General features: G+C 38.6%; 1 protein-coding gene across 3 annotated transcripts in view; it reads right to left on the reverse strand.

Moving 5' to 3' along the window:
• LOC125355347 (SSX family member 2 interacting protein) overlaps positions 1-15,758 on the reverse strand; it is a 61,458-nt gene that overhangs the window by 10,585 nt on the left and 35,115 nt on the right. For 2 of the 3 annotated variants that reach the window (XM_048351672.1, XM_048351674.1), the window contains 6 exons: positions 11,965-12,075; positions 10,671-10,806; positions 8,346-8,599; positions 3,056-3,206; positions 1,174-1,310; positions 156-329 (listed from right to left, as the gene is read on the reverse strand). In XM_048351672.1, the coding sequence (XP_048207629.1) occupies positions 156-329; positions 1,174-1,310; positions 3,056-3,206; positions 8,346-8,599; positions 10,671-10,806; positions 11,965-12,075 (963 nt within the window). The remainder of the gene's footprint in view (positions 1-155; positions 330-1,173; positions 1,311-3,055; positions 3,207-8,345; positions 8,600-10,670; positions 10,807-11,964; positions 12,076-15,758) is intronic. The other variant, XM_048351673.1, reaches the window with a different exon arrangement.

Below are 15,758 nucleotides of genomic sequence, written 5' to 3' on the forward strand. Positions count from 1 at the left end.
CTCACAATTACAATAGCACACGTGCTTGGCCTCTCTGTTCAGCTTCAGGTTATTTATGTCATGGACAGCTTTAGAGAGGTGAACAACAAAGAAACAGATATATCCAGCTGAACTCTGCCTCTACCTTGAATTTTAAAAGCAGTTGTTTCAAGTACCTCCAATCCCAGGCGAATAGCAGCTTCTGTAAAGCTCCGTCTTTCTCTCTCAAAATTCTTCTTTTGCTCTTTAAAAAGTGACCACTCTTCTTTGAGGCGCTCTTTTTCCTCCAGGAGGTAACAGTCTTGCAGCAGAGAAGTGGTGTCATCGTCACACGCAGTTGCGAGCTGCTGCTGTTAAATTGGAAAACATAGTAAGTGCCAGGAGACCCAGAAGCTGAAAGGAAGCCAGGATGGCAGGTTACAAAAGTCAGGAAGTCAAAGGTTTGACTTTCACTTTCCCCAAATGTTACCAATCCCACTGGCCAAACACAAGCACACAAGGAAAGGTATGACCTTGTTAGTTGAGAACTTAGCTCAGATTGGAAAAACTCTACAGAATTTGAGAACTAAAGGAACACATAATCCAGTAAATTCAGTAAAATGCACCAAAGTTCTAGGGATTTCACAGGACAGAAAAGCTTCAAAAAATAATCCAAGGGCTGGGAAGATGGCCTAGTGGTAGAGTGCTTGCCTAGCATGCAGGAAGCCCTGGGTTTGATTCCTCAGCACCACATACACAGAAAAAGCCAGAAGTGGTGCTGTGGCTCAAGTGGTAGAGTGCTAGCCTTGAGTAAAAGAAGCTCAAGAACAGCACCCAGGCCCCAGGACTGGCAAAGAAAGAAAGAAATGTACTCATTACCAGACTTATGTAACTATAACCCTTCTGTACATCAGCTTTACAATAAAAGATTAAAAAAAATAATAATCCAAGCCAGGTGTTGGTGGCTCATGCCTATAATCTTAGCTATTCAGGAGGCTAAGACTTGGGAATCACAGCTTGAAGCCAGCACCAGCAAGGAAAGTCCCTGATACTCTTTATCTCCAATTAACCGTCAAAAAGCTGGAAGGAGAGCTGTGGCTCAAGTGGTAGTAGCCTTGAACCAAAAAGCTCAGGAACAGCACCCAGAGTTCAAATATCTGGGTTCAAGCCCCGAAAACCAGCACATATGCAAAATATACGTAATCCAACATTTACCTGTAAAAGTTGCTGCTGTGTTTTAATCATCTCTTTACATTGCTGAATTTCTAACTCCAGTTTCTCAGTTTCTTGTTCATGGTCTTGTCGTGAGATTACATCTTCATCATTAAAGCCTTCCACGTGTACCTTTGAAACTAACACAAACCCAGTAAGCTGACAGGCTTACAGACACCATTAGTTTATGAGTGCTTTGAAAACATACTTAAAAGTCAAGGCTCTCAGAACTTTTTCTATAATTCCACAGGTTATTTCCTATGGCCTGTTACATTTTCATAAGCTACAATAGAACTAAATTTACATTATTTTAAAACTGAAAAATTTTAAGGAGTAAAAAAAATTGCATGACAACTATAAATTTATAAAACTTTAGGACAATATTATATAGCCTTAGAGTTCTTTTTATTCAGAGTGTCAGAATTTAATTTGTAATCTATATTTATTCAATACTATGTCCTGATTAAATAGATTTGACTATACCTATAGAAGAATCTTGACAAATATAACAAATTCATAACCTAAGTTCTTGTTGATAATGCTTCAAAGATCAACAGTACCACTGATCTTGCTCTCACAGTTAAGTTGAATAAATTCCAAGCCCAAGCATATTTGCTGTTTACTAATAGTCACTACTCAGTAAAGTGTCATGTAAAGTCATACTGCAACTGTAATAACTTTGCTGATTGCTCTTTTCTATTTAAGCCATGACATTAAGTTCATTATTTTGATAATTTAACAAATTTTCTTAGACTTCATTTATCAAGCATAAATCTTAATTTTCCAGATTTAAAAGCACGAAAACTTTACTGAACAAAAATGTTACATCTTTCTACTAATGGGCCTCTCTCTCTTTTTTTTTTTTTTTTTTGCCAGTCCTGGGGCTTGGACTCAGGGCCTGAGCACTGTCCCTGGCTTCTTTTTGCTCAAGGCTAGCACTCTGCCACTTGAGCCACAGCGCCCCTTCTGGCCATTTTCTTTCTTTTTTTTTTTTTTTTTTGCCAGTCCTGGGGCTCGGACTCAGGGGCTGAGCACTGTCCCTGGCTTCTTTTTGCTCAAGGCTAACACTCTGCCACTTGAGCCTCAGCACCACTTCTGGCCATTTTCTGTATATGTGGTGCTGGGGAATCGAACCCAGGGCCTCATGTATATGAGGCAGGCACTCTTGCCACTAGGCCATATCCCCAGCCCCCTTCTGGCCATTTTCTATATATGTGGTGCTGGGGAATCGAACCCAGGGCTTCATGTATGCAAGGCAAGCACTCTTGCCACTAGGCCATTATCCCCAGCCCCTAATGGGCCTCTCTTGATTTTCAAGATTTACTAAAAAAAGTCAGAAGCAGGTGGCTCATGCTAGTAATTACAGCTACTCAGAGGGCAGTGATCAGGAGAACAGTGACTTGGGATAAGTTCAGGCCAAGAAAAAAGGGATTTGCCATTCTCAACATATAAGCCAAACATGGTGGCTTGCATTCCCAGCTATGTGGAAAGGATAAGAAGGAGATTATGATCCTGGGTAAAAGTACAACTATCCAAAAAAATAGCAAAAGCAAAAGTGGTAGAGCACTGGAAAAACAAATACAGGTCCTGAGTTCAAACCCAAAACTATCATAAAACTTTTTTTTTACTGAAATTCAGGAGATTCGGCAGTCTTTATTTCAACTTTATGCAGTATTTAGAGCAGATAGATTATATTATAATCTTCTTTTCAAAAAAAAGAGAAACTCACTTTGGGAGCAAAGTTAGTTCAAGTTTTACAGCAACAAGAAGGTAAAGTGTCTTATATTCAAGTCCATCAAAATGAGCTACAGTATCAGGTCTGGGCTAATAAAATGGTTTTTGTGAGTGACTAGAGGTCAACAGCTAACTATCAAAGCCCTATTACCTTGGTTATCAAGTTTTTCTACATGACTTTTCAAAATTCTCCACTGTTTTCTGATGCTGTTGGTAAGCTGTTCTCTCACAGTTTCACAGGAAAGATCCCATACACTCTCTCGGCTGAGTTCCCCGGCATCTTCTTCAATATCAGAGATAGCCTACAAAAGGAAAACATGAGTCTTAAAGTGGCAGTACTCAGGCAGGGTCATCAGAATGATTATCAGAGGCAGACTACTTAAAAAATGGTTTCTGTTCTGAGATGAGAGAGAAGGGAGAAGGTGTGTGTGTGCTAGTAGTAGGCTTGATCGAACTCAGGGCCTGAGTGCACTGTTACGTAAGGCTGGCATTCTACCATGAGAGAGACTGCTTCATTTACAGTTTTTTGATGGTTAATTGGAGGTAAAGAATTTTATGGACTTTTCTGCCCAGGCTGGCTTTGAACCATGATCCTCAGATCTCAGCATCCTAAGTAGCTAATATCATAGGCATGAGCTGTGGACACCACACACTGGTGCTAATTCATATTACATATATATATATATACATATACACACATATATATACATGAATACATACATATATATACATATGATATGTGTGATGTTTAATATAAACATCCTGAGAAACTTGTCTTTTCAAGTTCAATCTTTTTAAGTTCAATTTTAATCTAGTTAGTGACAGACAAGTCATAGAGCCATATGAGTAAATGGCCCTCATTACCTACCTAATGGGGTGCTACATGCTTTACCAAGTCCTGTTACAATGTGGGAAAATGGGCTTAAGGTAGATTGTCATACAGCTAAGAGATAGAACTGAGACTTGAAATCAGAATAACAAGTCTCTAAATCCTAGGCTTTCCTCATATTTGTACACTAGATGAAATCATTTTCCTTATATTATACTAACCTATGAAATCCTAACAAGTAAATTTTATTGATAAATGATATTACAGAGGATCAAAATAAGATAAAGAACAAAAGAACACAATACTGAAAAGCATCTATCACAATGCCAAAGAGATTAGGCAGGGAGTTGGGAAACCTGATGAGAACTATGGCTTGAATGATAGCAAGAAAATCACTTCCTGCAGTGTTCACATTAGTGGCATAATGTGACACAGAGCAGTCTTGCTGATCCATAGCCCCTGGAGCCCATGAAAAGGATAACAGCTCAGCTGGCCATCCAAGGCCAAAAACTTCCACCACCCACCACATGGGAACAGCTGATAACACAGAGCCTAGTATGAATATTAATGACCTATTACCCAGCTTTCCCAGACTGACCCCCACTCTCCAAGTCTACAGATCCTACAAGCTGGAGTTCTGGAGCCTCTAATGCAGTGCTCCTCTTGAGTCTGCCCACTGTGCTGCTGCAGTGTACACTTTTGATCTGGTTTCATTCTACTCTGCATTAATACATCAGAGATCAGCTCCTACTTAGGTCTCCTCTCTATGTCCTTAAAATTCTTTCTCTGGATAAACCAGAACTTTCTGACCCTCAGATCTGATTACCTCAATCCATGACATTTGAGTGAGCCAAGCTTGAAGACTTGAGAAGGCGACTGCTTTTCCTCTGGTATTGGAGGATCACCCTTGTACTTTCACTCTTTCTTACTGGACTAGAACGAAACTTACAACACAGTGGAGGTTTACTCCTCCTCCTCTATGTATAAAGACCAGATTATTACCTATTGTTTTGCCTTTTGCATTCTAAATATCAACTACAGGGTTAAACTGTAAATATTCGGGGCTCTTCAAGGTCTCCCTCTTCTAAATCTTATTTTTACCAAGTCTTCCTGTTCAAGGTCTTTTGGAAGTTTTGTTACCTTAGTCAGCCCTAGTTAGAATGTAACAGTCTAATCCTTAAACCCAAACAAAACCAAATTCCCTTTAAAAAAAATCCAAAAGCAACAGAGTCTATTTAATATTTGCAGCTGTGTGTGAGGGGGTGACAAGGTAAAAGAAAGCCAGTAAATAAATGATTTTAAAAAATTAAAGCATTTTTGGGTATAAAGAATCTTGTACATAAATAGGTGTTGTCATAAAAAGAAAAGAATGCTGCAAATAGAAACAAGGCAGATAAGAGCAAATCCAGAAAGCTGACTGTATCTCAAAGAAGGACTGAGGTATATCAATTGGAGCATAAGAGTCTCATGGGGACTTTTTTTTGCCTGGGCTGGTTTCGAACCTCAATCCTCAGATCTCACCCTCCTGAGTAGGTAGTATTACAGGCATGAGCCACCAGCGCCCAGCTAGGGGCAAGTTTTAAAATAATCCTTTTATGTACTTCTTTGGACAGTTATCAGTGGTGGTATTTTGTAAAAATCAATTAGATTACATTTAAAAGGCTACCACAGTCCTCTCAGGATGTATTTTTACACTTCTGGTTTTTGTCCTCTATTTCTACTTCAGAATAACCACAGCTGAAATTCCCAGTAGTAGCAATTTGCATTTACATAAAATAATCTTAACCTATTATTAAACATCCAGAGATGCAGGGTGACTGATTCTAAAAAACTGTATCACACATTGTCTGAGGCCAACCAACAGCAGGCTAATATAGGTCAAGGTCCCTATGCTGAGCAGGTGGCTGGGTTCTGGTCAGTCTTTAAGAGCTTCCTGCAGTAGCTCTTTCAAGGAGTCACACCTTCCCTTGGCATGTTTGAAAGCCACTCTAAATGCAAACTACACATTCACTATCCAAAATGATCAGAATTGTTTGGGTTTTCAGGTTTTTTTTGGGGGGGGGTGGAGTTTGCAATATTTGAACATAAATGGGATGGAAGTCTAAACAAAATTCACTGCTTCATGTATACTTTATACATATGGCCTGAAGGTAATTTTATATGCTTTTGCTGCATTTGTGTCTTGACTGTGATATGTCACATGAGGTTAGTGTAACATCATGTTGGTCCTCAAAAAGTTTCAGGTTTTAGAGCATTAAAAAAAAAAATCAAACTAGGTATGCTCAACCTGGATTACAAATCTGATTATAAAAAGAAAATTGCTACACAGTCCCCAGACTGAATAAAAATCTATAACCACAAAATGAAAATTTCAAAATCCATTTAGCTCTGGGTACATTTTTTTTACCTATAGCTAAGTAAACAAGCCCCCCAAATACCAGGATACTACTTATTCATTCAAAAAATACACCTATTCTTCTTCTTTAAGAGAAACAGTGAATTACTTCGAGTCGAGAGCTAGAAAAATGGATCTTCTAAAAATAAGATATATACTTGAAATTATTTCCCCCAAGTTAAACATTAGAATTATAAAGAATTACACTGAATACTACAACTGGCTTAGTAACTGAGGAAGGCTGAAGGGATGAACTAACTGAGATCTTGTTGGTTTTAATACTCACTTTTGCCAACTGACACTAGTAATGAATGATCCATAAAATATCTAAAAAAAAAAGCCTTCACAAGTAATGCAGATTGCCAATTGTGAAGAGGAATTAGTGAGGGAGGATCAGTAGCTGATCAGAACTGACCAGAAGGGCCAGGCTGGCTTCATGCTGGAGACTAGAGGACTATTGTATCCCCCAAAGCACAATGCAGTTCACCAAGCTAGTTTGAGGAGAGAGCCCATATTCACAGAATATTTAACTGTAATAGTGTTACAAGTGTTTAATTTTTTATAGTTAATCTATTCTTAAGTTTAACCTATAAGTTTAACCTATAACCTATATATATCCTATGTGTATGACATATAAAAAAAGCATGAAGTTTGAAAGGAAAAACAAGGTATGTGTAAGGCCCAGCACTATCCATAAATTTCGGGCATGAAATGGAGGTGGGTCTTGGATCACCTCTGTAAATAAAGGGGGTTTACTATATCCCAGTAATAATAGAAAACAATGTTGAAAGAAAAAATGTAAGAAGTAATGGGCTTTATGTGATTTCACAGGTTTACACATGTTGCTTTTTCATCAACAGTATTCTTTTTCAGATTTTAATCACTAATGTAAACTAGTTAGAACCTAGAATTTAAACTCATATTTAAGCAATGATGTGGCATTTTCCAGATCCTCTCAATATGTTATGCTCCTGCTTCAAATGCTTTTCTATGTATTTTTATTTATTTATTTATTTATTTATTTTTTGCTGGTACTGGTTCCTGAACTCAGTCTAAGTGCTGTCTCTCAGCTTTTTTTTTTTTTTTTTTTTTTGCCAGTCCTGGGCCTTGGACTCAGGGCCTGAGCACTGTCCCTGGCTTCTTCCCGCTCAAGGCTAGCACTCTGCCACTTGAGCCACAGCGCCACTTCTGGCCGTTTTCTGTATATGTGGTGCTGGGGAATCGAACCTAGGGCCTCGTGTATCCGAGGCAGGCACTCTTGCCGCTAGGCTATATCCCCAGCCCCTGTCTCTCAGCTTTTTCACTCAAGGCTCATGCTCTACTATTTAACCCACAGCTCCACTTCAGGATTTTATATTAAAGAGATAAACAAGAGTCTCACAGAATGCTCAGGGGCTGGTTTAAAACAAGGATCCTCGGATCTTAAGCCTTCTGAATATCTAGGACTATAGACTTTCCTTTATGACATCAAAATCATCCAGATTTTATGAGGATCCAGCTCTCTGTGATGTCTTCCTTAACTGCCATAATACCTGTTTTATCTGTAAACAATCCTATCACAGATTTTAACACAGAACAATCATCATTCTGCATGTCTGCTCTTCCACAACGAGCTTCCTGGGGTAAAACATTAGAATCTTTGTAGTATTTTCTTTCCAGGCACTAAATCATAATGATCATCAATCAATCTGTGAACTGAATTTGGCTCCCAAGGTTAAACATTTCATCTCTGAGAAGTATTTCTACCATTTAAAACCACCTAAAGGCTATTTGACGTAGTGGCAGGATTCAAATTCTATTTCTATCATTTTGTGTTGGGCTAGTGACTATCATGTCTCAGTTTCCTCAGTATCTAAATCATCAAATTGTGTTAACACTTGGTGCATTGCCATTCTTGGAATATTCCTCACACACTATGAGAAACACTTGGTGCATTGCCATTCTTGGAATATTCCTCACACACTATGAGAAACACTAGGAAATGAGACAATGCCTCACACACTATGAGAAACACTAGGAAATGAGACAATGATGTGCTCATCAAGGCACATAGCGTAGACTAATTCCTTGGCAGATTATCTCCACTGCTTCCCAAGGCATGTCTGGAAATACACAGGGACATTTCGTGGTGTTACAGTGACTGGGAGCACCTTTCCAGTGTGTGTTCTGTTCTCATTAGCAATCTGAAGGCAGTATTAGAAAGAAAAGGCCACTTACAGTTCCTGTGCTATCCTCTGCTCTTTCTCTAGGTTTCTTTTTTTGGGGAGAAAGAAGTGAGATCATTTCCTTTTTCATTTGCTGAAGAACTTTTTTAAGGTCAGCATTTTCCATTAGGATTTGCTTCTGACGATACTCATAATCATTGAGGAGAATTTTATACATTTCATCTTCATTCTTGGCTTCGGTTTTATCAGTCCTCCAGGAGCCTCTTTTTCCATCAGCTCTCCCCACATAATTTAAAACATCCATGGCTACAAATGTGAAAACACAAAACAAAACCAACTCTTATGTATTTAAACTCTATGGTTCTCAATCCACCTTAGGGGCCTCAATCAACCTGGTGTACAGATTATAGAGTTTGGACAATAGCCTAATGTCAAGTCCAATCGGGTTATTTAACTGCTAAGCCTGTTTATTCATTGACATGATGGGAAGAATAGCAATACATGTACAAAATTGTTAAGACAAAAATAATACAGTAATGCACTTAAGATCACAAAGATGAATGTAGTATCTGGAAATGAAGTGAGTACTAAATTAATGTTATGTTACCTTACCATTATTAGTATCACTATGAAGAATATACAAGTATGGCCTGTAAGCTACCTTAAAAATTAATAATTATACCTTGAATAAGATGTACTAACTTAGGCTGGATATTGTTGGCTCATGCCTCTAATCCTACTCAGTAGGCTGAGCTTTGAGGACCAAGATTCAAAGTCAGCTCCAGCAGGAATGTCTATGAGATTGTTATTGGCAATTAACCAGCAAAAAGCCAGATGCTGTGGCTCAAATTTCAGAGCACCAGCCTTAAGCAAAAACAAAAAACAAACAACAAACAACAACAAAAAAAAACTAAAAGAAAGAATCTAAGCCTTGAGTTCAAGCCCCAGTAGAGCACCCCTCCACCCAAAAAGATTTACTAACTTAAATAACTAAGGTCTTTTAATAACTATTATTACATTTTCATTTTTTCTCTCTCTATATATACATATTTGTCTACACATGTTTTTGTTTAATTTTTGTTTTTTGGCAGTACTGGAGTTGAACTCAGGGCTTCATGTTTGCTAGCCAGGCACTCTGCCACTTGAGCTACACCCGCAGCCCTTTCTGTTTTATATTTCAGGTAAAGACTATTATTTTGACTAGGGCAAGCTTTGGACTATAATTCTTCTATTTACAGCCTCCTATATAACTGAGATTACCAATGTGGCCACTGTGTCCAGCTTGTTGTTTGAGATGGAGTCTCACTAACTTCTGTCCCAGACTGGCCTTGAACCACCCTAGTCATCTACCTCCTCGTTGCTGTTTCCAAAGTAGCTAAGATATAGGCATATGACAAAATTGGTCAAATCTACTGTTCAATAATTTTAAAAAATGTTTAGATAACTTCAATAGGCTGCTGCACAAAATATCAATGATGCAGTCAGCACTAAGCTGTTTACAAATAGCAGGCAAGGCAACCATGTGACATGCATACTCATCCAGTTCAGTTTAGGAAAGAAGGGTTAGGAATATCACTGTAAAGAGGAGGTTAAAAAACTGCCTATAATCCACTTCACAAGTACTCTTAAGTAAATGAACATCTTATTCCTAAAATTACATCAGGCCAGCCAAACTACATTGTACAGCTTTACTTTATATTTGAACAGTATATAAAGTTTTCAAAAGAATATTGCAGCTGCGCATGGTGATACATATCTATAACCTCAGCTTCTCAGAAGTACATGTGAAAATTTAGTGAGACTGATCTAAAAAACAAGCCAGATATGGTTGAGCATACCTGTGGTTGCAGCTACTCAAAAGGTGGAAAGTAGTAGGTTCGACGTCAGCTCTTGCAAAGCACAAGACCCTTTCCAAACAACAAACAAAAAGCAAAAGGACTAGGTGGCATGGCTCAACTAAAACAAACACAGGCCCTGACAGTCTAATTCCCAGAAGTGGGGTGGGAACCTACAAAAAGTATAATTTTTATGACACATTTTTCTGCTCAGTTGCTTTGAAATGACATATACATTTATTTAAAGGAATTCAAGGCTAGGTATGGTGGTATATGCCTGTAACCTCAGCAGTTGGAAGGCTAAATAAGCAAAAGGATTCTAAGTTTCAAGGCCTGTCTAGACTATGTAATACATATATAATACACATATAATAAATTCAAAGTGACACAAATGACATAGTTTGGGCCTAATCAGTTATCTAACTTCCCATTTATATGGCATATGACACCTAAAATAACTGCATAGAGCAGTTGTGCTCAAACGTTTCACACTTACTATTGACCATAGTAGCTTACTGATCTGTATCTTAGCTGCTGCTTACCTATTTTTTTATCTTTCTTGTTCATAACAAGCTGATGCAGGCGTTCCTTTAGTTTATTATATTCACGTTCTTTTCTCTTCATGTCATGATTATACTGAGTAGCTCGACTTGCAATGATATTTTGTAATTTTTGTACCTGAAAAAGAAATTTTCTATCAAATGATAATAAACCCAATTAAAATTCACAAATTCAAAAGATAAAAAAAATTCTCTTCCCATCTAATAGTGTTTAAATTCTAGGCTAATTCTTTTTTCTTATAACCTCTAAAACCAGTTTTTTAAATATCATTAAATGAATCATAAGAATCTTCCTTTTTAATTCTGAAATTCACAGAAGTGCTAACTTTATAAGTTATCTTCTACACGTGTTTCCTTTCTCTATGGTAATTCAGAAACCAGAAACACTGATTAGAGCATCATCTGAAGTAAACAGGATTCATCTGATTGTTTACTACACACACTACTAAGTAATCAAGTATGCTAAAACTTATTTATCTAAATAATATATGATCTAAGTTTTTATAGTTAATATATATACACCACAAAAAAATAATGTATTTTCAGTGCTTCTGTAGACAGGGATTATAGGAAGAGTTTCAAAACAATAGTTTCCTCTCAGTTATACTACAGAAGAATATTTTCAAGTACATTTAATTTGGTTCAAGTAACCACTAAAGAAGAAATTAGAATCATGTCAAAAGGAGTCATGATTCTTAGCCAGGACTAAATCAGAAACTATAATTTTTTTAAGTAACCACCAAACACAAAAATTGCAATTAATCTTGTCTTGGAAATGAGTCTGTTGGATTTCTTTTGTATCTGAATTGCATCTGTTGTCTATTTAACCAAGTAACCTAACTAGCTGATGAGATAAACAATGTCAATATTTAAGATAGTGAAAAAGGGACATGTCAGATACCAGTAACAGTAGAACAGAGATGAAAGATCTGCATTTAAAGTACCTCTCTGCCTGAGAAAGAGTAAAATGAGAGGGCAGGGTGGACAGAACAGGACACTGTTATTCCAGGTATATCTTAATGTAATAAACAACCTTAGTCCCCTGGGCAGGGAAACACAGAGAGGCTACTGTATGAAGAGAGAGCCTTTGACTGCTCAGCTAAATATGATACAATGTTGTGCATGTTGGTATGTTGGAGGTACCAATTTAACATAGGAAGAACAAATGATTCTATTTCTTTTTAGATTATTTTGTTTAAAGTAAGTGACTATTATTGGTTATAAAAACAAAATCCAAAATTCACATAAGCTTCATGTACAGAAACTGACAACTCACCTCATCTTTCTCATTTTTCAGTAGCTGATGCAAATTCTTGTTCTTGCACTGTAACTGTCTGTCTCTCTCCTGAAGGCCAATCATCTCCCTCCTGGAAGTTTCCAGTTGTTCCTAAAAAACCCATATGCCATTTTCATCATATCTGACTTGGAACACTTGAATTCTTTTTTTTTTTTTGCTAGTCCTGGGGCTTGAACTCAGGGCCAGAGCACTGTCCCTGCTTCTTTTTGCTCAAGGCTAGCACTCTACCACTTGAGCCAGAGGGCCATTTCTGGCTTTTTAAAATATATAAATATATGTGGTGCTGAGGAATTGAACCCAGGGCTTCATGTATACAAGGTAAGCACTCTTACCACTAGGCCATATTCCCAGCCCCCAACACTGGAATTCTTAAAGATCCTTAATGTAAGTTATTATACACACTAGTTTGTTAGAGTTGAAGTTTAGTAGCTCACCAAATTTTTTTTTTTTTTTTTTGGCCAGTCCTGGGGCTTGGATTCAGGGCCTGAGCACTGTCCCTGGCTTCTTTTTGCTCAAGGCTAGCACTCTGCCACTTGAGCCACAGTGCCACTTCTGGCCATTTTCTATATATGTGGTGCTGGGGAATTGAACCCAGGGCTTCATGTATGGGAGACGAGCATCCTACCACTAGGCCATATTCACAGCCCCAGCTCACCAAATTTTTTTAGAGCAAATATTTTGTTTTGTTTTTTGCCAGTCCTGGGGCTTGAACTCAGGGCCTGAGAATGTCCCTGGCTTCTTTTTGCTCAAGGCTAGCACTCTACCACTTGAGCCACAGCGCTACTTCCGGCTTTTTCTATATATATGGTGCTGAGAAATCGAACCCAGGGCTTCTTGTATACGAGGCAAGCACTCTTGCCACTAGGCCACATTCCTAGCCCTAGAGCAAATATTTTATAATGCTCAAACTTATGAACTTTAACCTACCAAAATTAATTTCTTTTAAATACAAAATTCTGTATGTAGGGGCTGGGGATATAGCCTAGTGGCAAGAGTGCCTGCCTCGGATACACGAGGCCCTAGGTTCGATTCCCCAGCACCACATATACCGAAAAACGGCCAGAAGCGGCGCTGTGGCTCAAGTGGCAGAGTGCTAGCCTTGAGCGGGAAGAAGCCAGGGACAGTGCTCAGGCCCTGAGTCCAAGGCCCAGGACTGGCCAAAAAAAAAAAAAAAAAAAATTCTGTATGTATACAGAAAACAGCTTCAAAATGATTCCTATGAAAGAGTCATCTTATTCTCTGACGTTGCTATGGACATTAAAATTTTTTCTCTTTACAACAGTCTCTACTTCTGACAACCCACTTTTGAAGATCTTCTTGGCTACAGCAATGTCACCATCCGCTGAAAGGGTCTGACTTTGGGAAAGAGCTAAGCATGGAGCTACATATGGAAGCAAGGTGGAAACATTCCCCTTATGCACTCTTAGTTCATGTCCCAAAGCTTCTGTGATGGCCTGAGAACATGTGTCCTGATCAGCAGGCTTTCTGAGCCTCTTCTCCATCCCCAGCAGGAATCTGCACTTTCCCAACAATTTCTCCACCCTGATATCGAAGTGATATTTATGTTTTCTGTTCTGTTCTAGTGCTATCTTATTCTATTTTTGTGGCTCACCCATGGTGCTAACAATATATGTCACTTTAATATTTTAGATTTTTATATGTCCTGTTTGTCTATCGCATGGCTTATCCAACTGTGCATCTTAGATGATGGGATAACCCTTGTTGGCTGAATAGGATAGTCAGTACCCAGTAGTTTATATAAATGCCTGTGAGTTGTAAATAAATATTCATCTAGATCACAGACTACTGCCTGTTTTCTGTACCACATCTTTTAGACTGGCTGAAGCCCGTAGTCCAGCCTACTAATCTCTTACCACTCTTCATTCTTAACGTACTCCAGGCCTTTCTTTCTTTACTATTTGTAGTTCAAACCTTCACAATGTTTTACAAGTTATATGCTACGTATGGAATATATTTTCCAGATGCTAGTAAATCTCTACTTATTTAAACCTCAGCTCAAGATTGATCTATGAAACTAGTCCTCACCTCCTATACCAAGAATAAATAATGAAGCAAATTAGTATAGTCCTACAAGTCTCACTGTACTAAAGACTACAAAATTCATCATGAACAGGGGCTGGGGTTTTTACTCATCTTTTAAACTCAGTACTTAGCATTTTGAATACCAGGTAAATGCATCACATGCTAGGTTTAGAAATATCAAACATAGGGCTATATATGGTGATGCTTGCTTATAATCCTAGCTACTCTGGGAGATTTTTAGTGGGGGGACAGGAAAAAGGATATCAAGACCTTGAAACCAGTCAGGGTGAAGGTTGACTTGACACCTTGTCTCAAAAACAATGAAAACAAGTGCTGGAAGCTTAGCTCAGGTGGAAGAGCATACATGAAGTTCAACCCTTAACATGGAAGGAAGGAAGGAGGGAGGGAGGGAGGGAGGGAGGGAGGGAGGGAGGAGGGAGGGAGGGAGGGAGGGAGGGAGGAGGGAGGGAGGAGGGAGGGAGGGAGGGAGGGAGGGAGGGAGGGAGGAGGGAGGGAGGGAGGGAGGGAGGGAGGGAGGGAGGAGGGAGGGAAGGAGGGAGGGAAGGAGGGAGGGAGGGAGATAGAGCAAGAGAGAGATACAGAGGGGGGAAGGAGGAAGGGAGGGAAGGAGAAGAAAGATCAGAGAAAGAAAATAAATAGAAAAAAAGTTTTAGGATAAATCAACAACATTCTCCATTGAATACATATTTTAGACAATAGTTGAACTAAAATTATATTCTGGCCCACGTCAAAGAAATTCCAAATGAGAAGGTATCTATCTTGGGGGCGGGTCTTGGTGGTTCATGCCTGTAATCCTAGCTACTCAGGAGGCTGAGATCTGAGGATCTGAAGCCAGCTTAGCAGGTAAGTTTGTGAGACTCTCATCTCCAATAAACAACTCAGAAAAAGCTGGAAGTGGCGCTGTGGCTTAAGTGGTAGAACATTAGCTATCCTTGAACAAAAGCAGCTCAGAGACAGTGCCCAGGACAGCACTCAGGCCCAGAATTCAAACCCTAGGACTGGCCAAAAATAAAAAGTATTTTGGTAAAACATGCTGGGTAGCCCTAATACATGACCACTCCTTAAAGAAAAGCTTTAATAATTCCGGGTTACAAGCATCACTATATGACTATTACATAGTAACCTATAAGACACGTGGCCATATTATCTTCTGGGGCTTACATACATGGAACATATTTAACCCTAGTCTATAATAAAACCTTCCACCAGTGTCAGTGATCTAGATTAATATTTATTTACAACTCACAGGCATTTATATAAGCCTACTGGGTACTAACTACCCTGTTCGGCCCCACCAGGGTTATTCCATCATTCAAGACACAGTTGGATACACTATGCAACAAACAGGACATACAAAAATCTAAAGTATTAAAGTGACATATACTGTTAGCACCATGTCTGAGCTAAGAAAAATAGCGTAAGATAGCACTAGGCAGTGAGAAGCTAGAAGGGGCAGGTGCCACCCATGGTCTCTTCTCCAAATCGTATTCACATAAAGAGCAACTCTACAACATGCCACTTTACAGCATATTCTAATTTTCAAATACTGCAGTGGCTCTGTGAAAACTTTCCTCTTTTCAAAGAAAAGCCAACTAAGTAATTTTTCTATGGTATTTAGATCTCCAAGAACTTCTATTGGTTAGATGTTCTCTGATTTACTTATGTACATACACTCAAAAAACACATTTTTATTAAGAATGGAAGACTAG

Source organism: Perognathus longimembris, chromosome 7 (assembly GCF_023159225.1).
Source record: "Perognathus longimembris pacificus isolate PPM17 chromosome 7, ASM2315922v1, whole genome shotgun sequence".
NCBI lineage: Eukaryota > Metazoa > Chordata > Mammalia > Rodentia > Heteromyidae > Perognathus > Perognathus longimembris.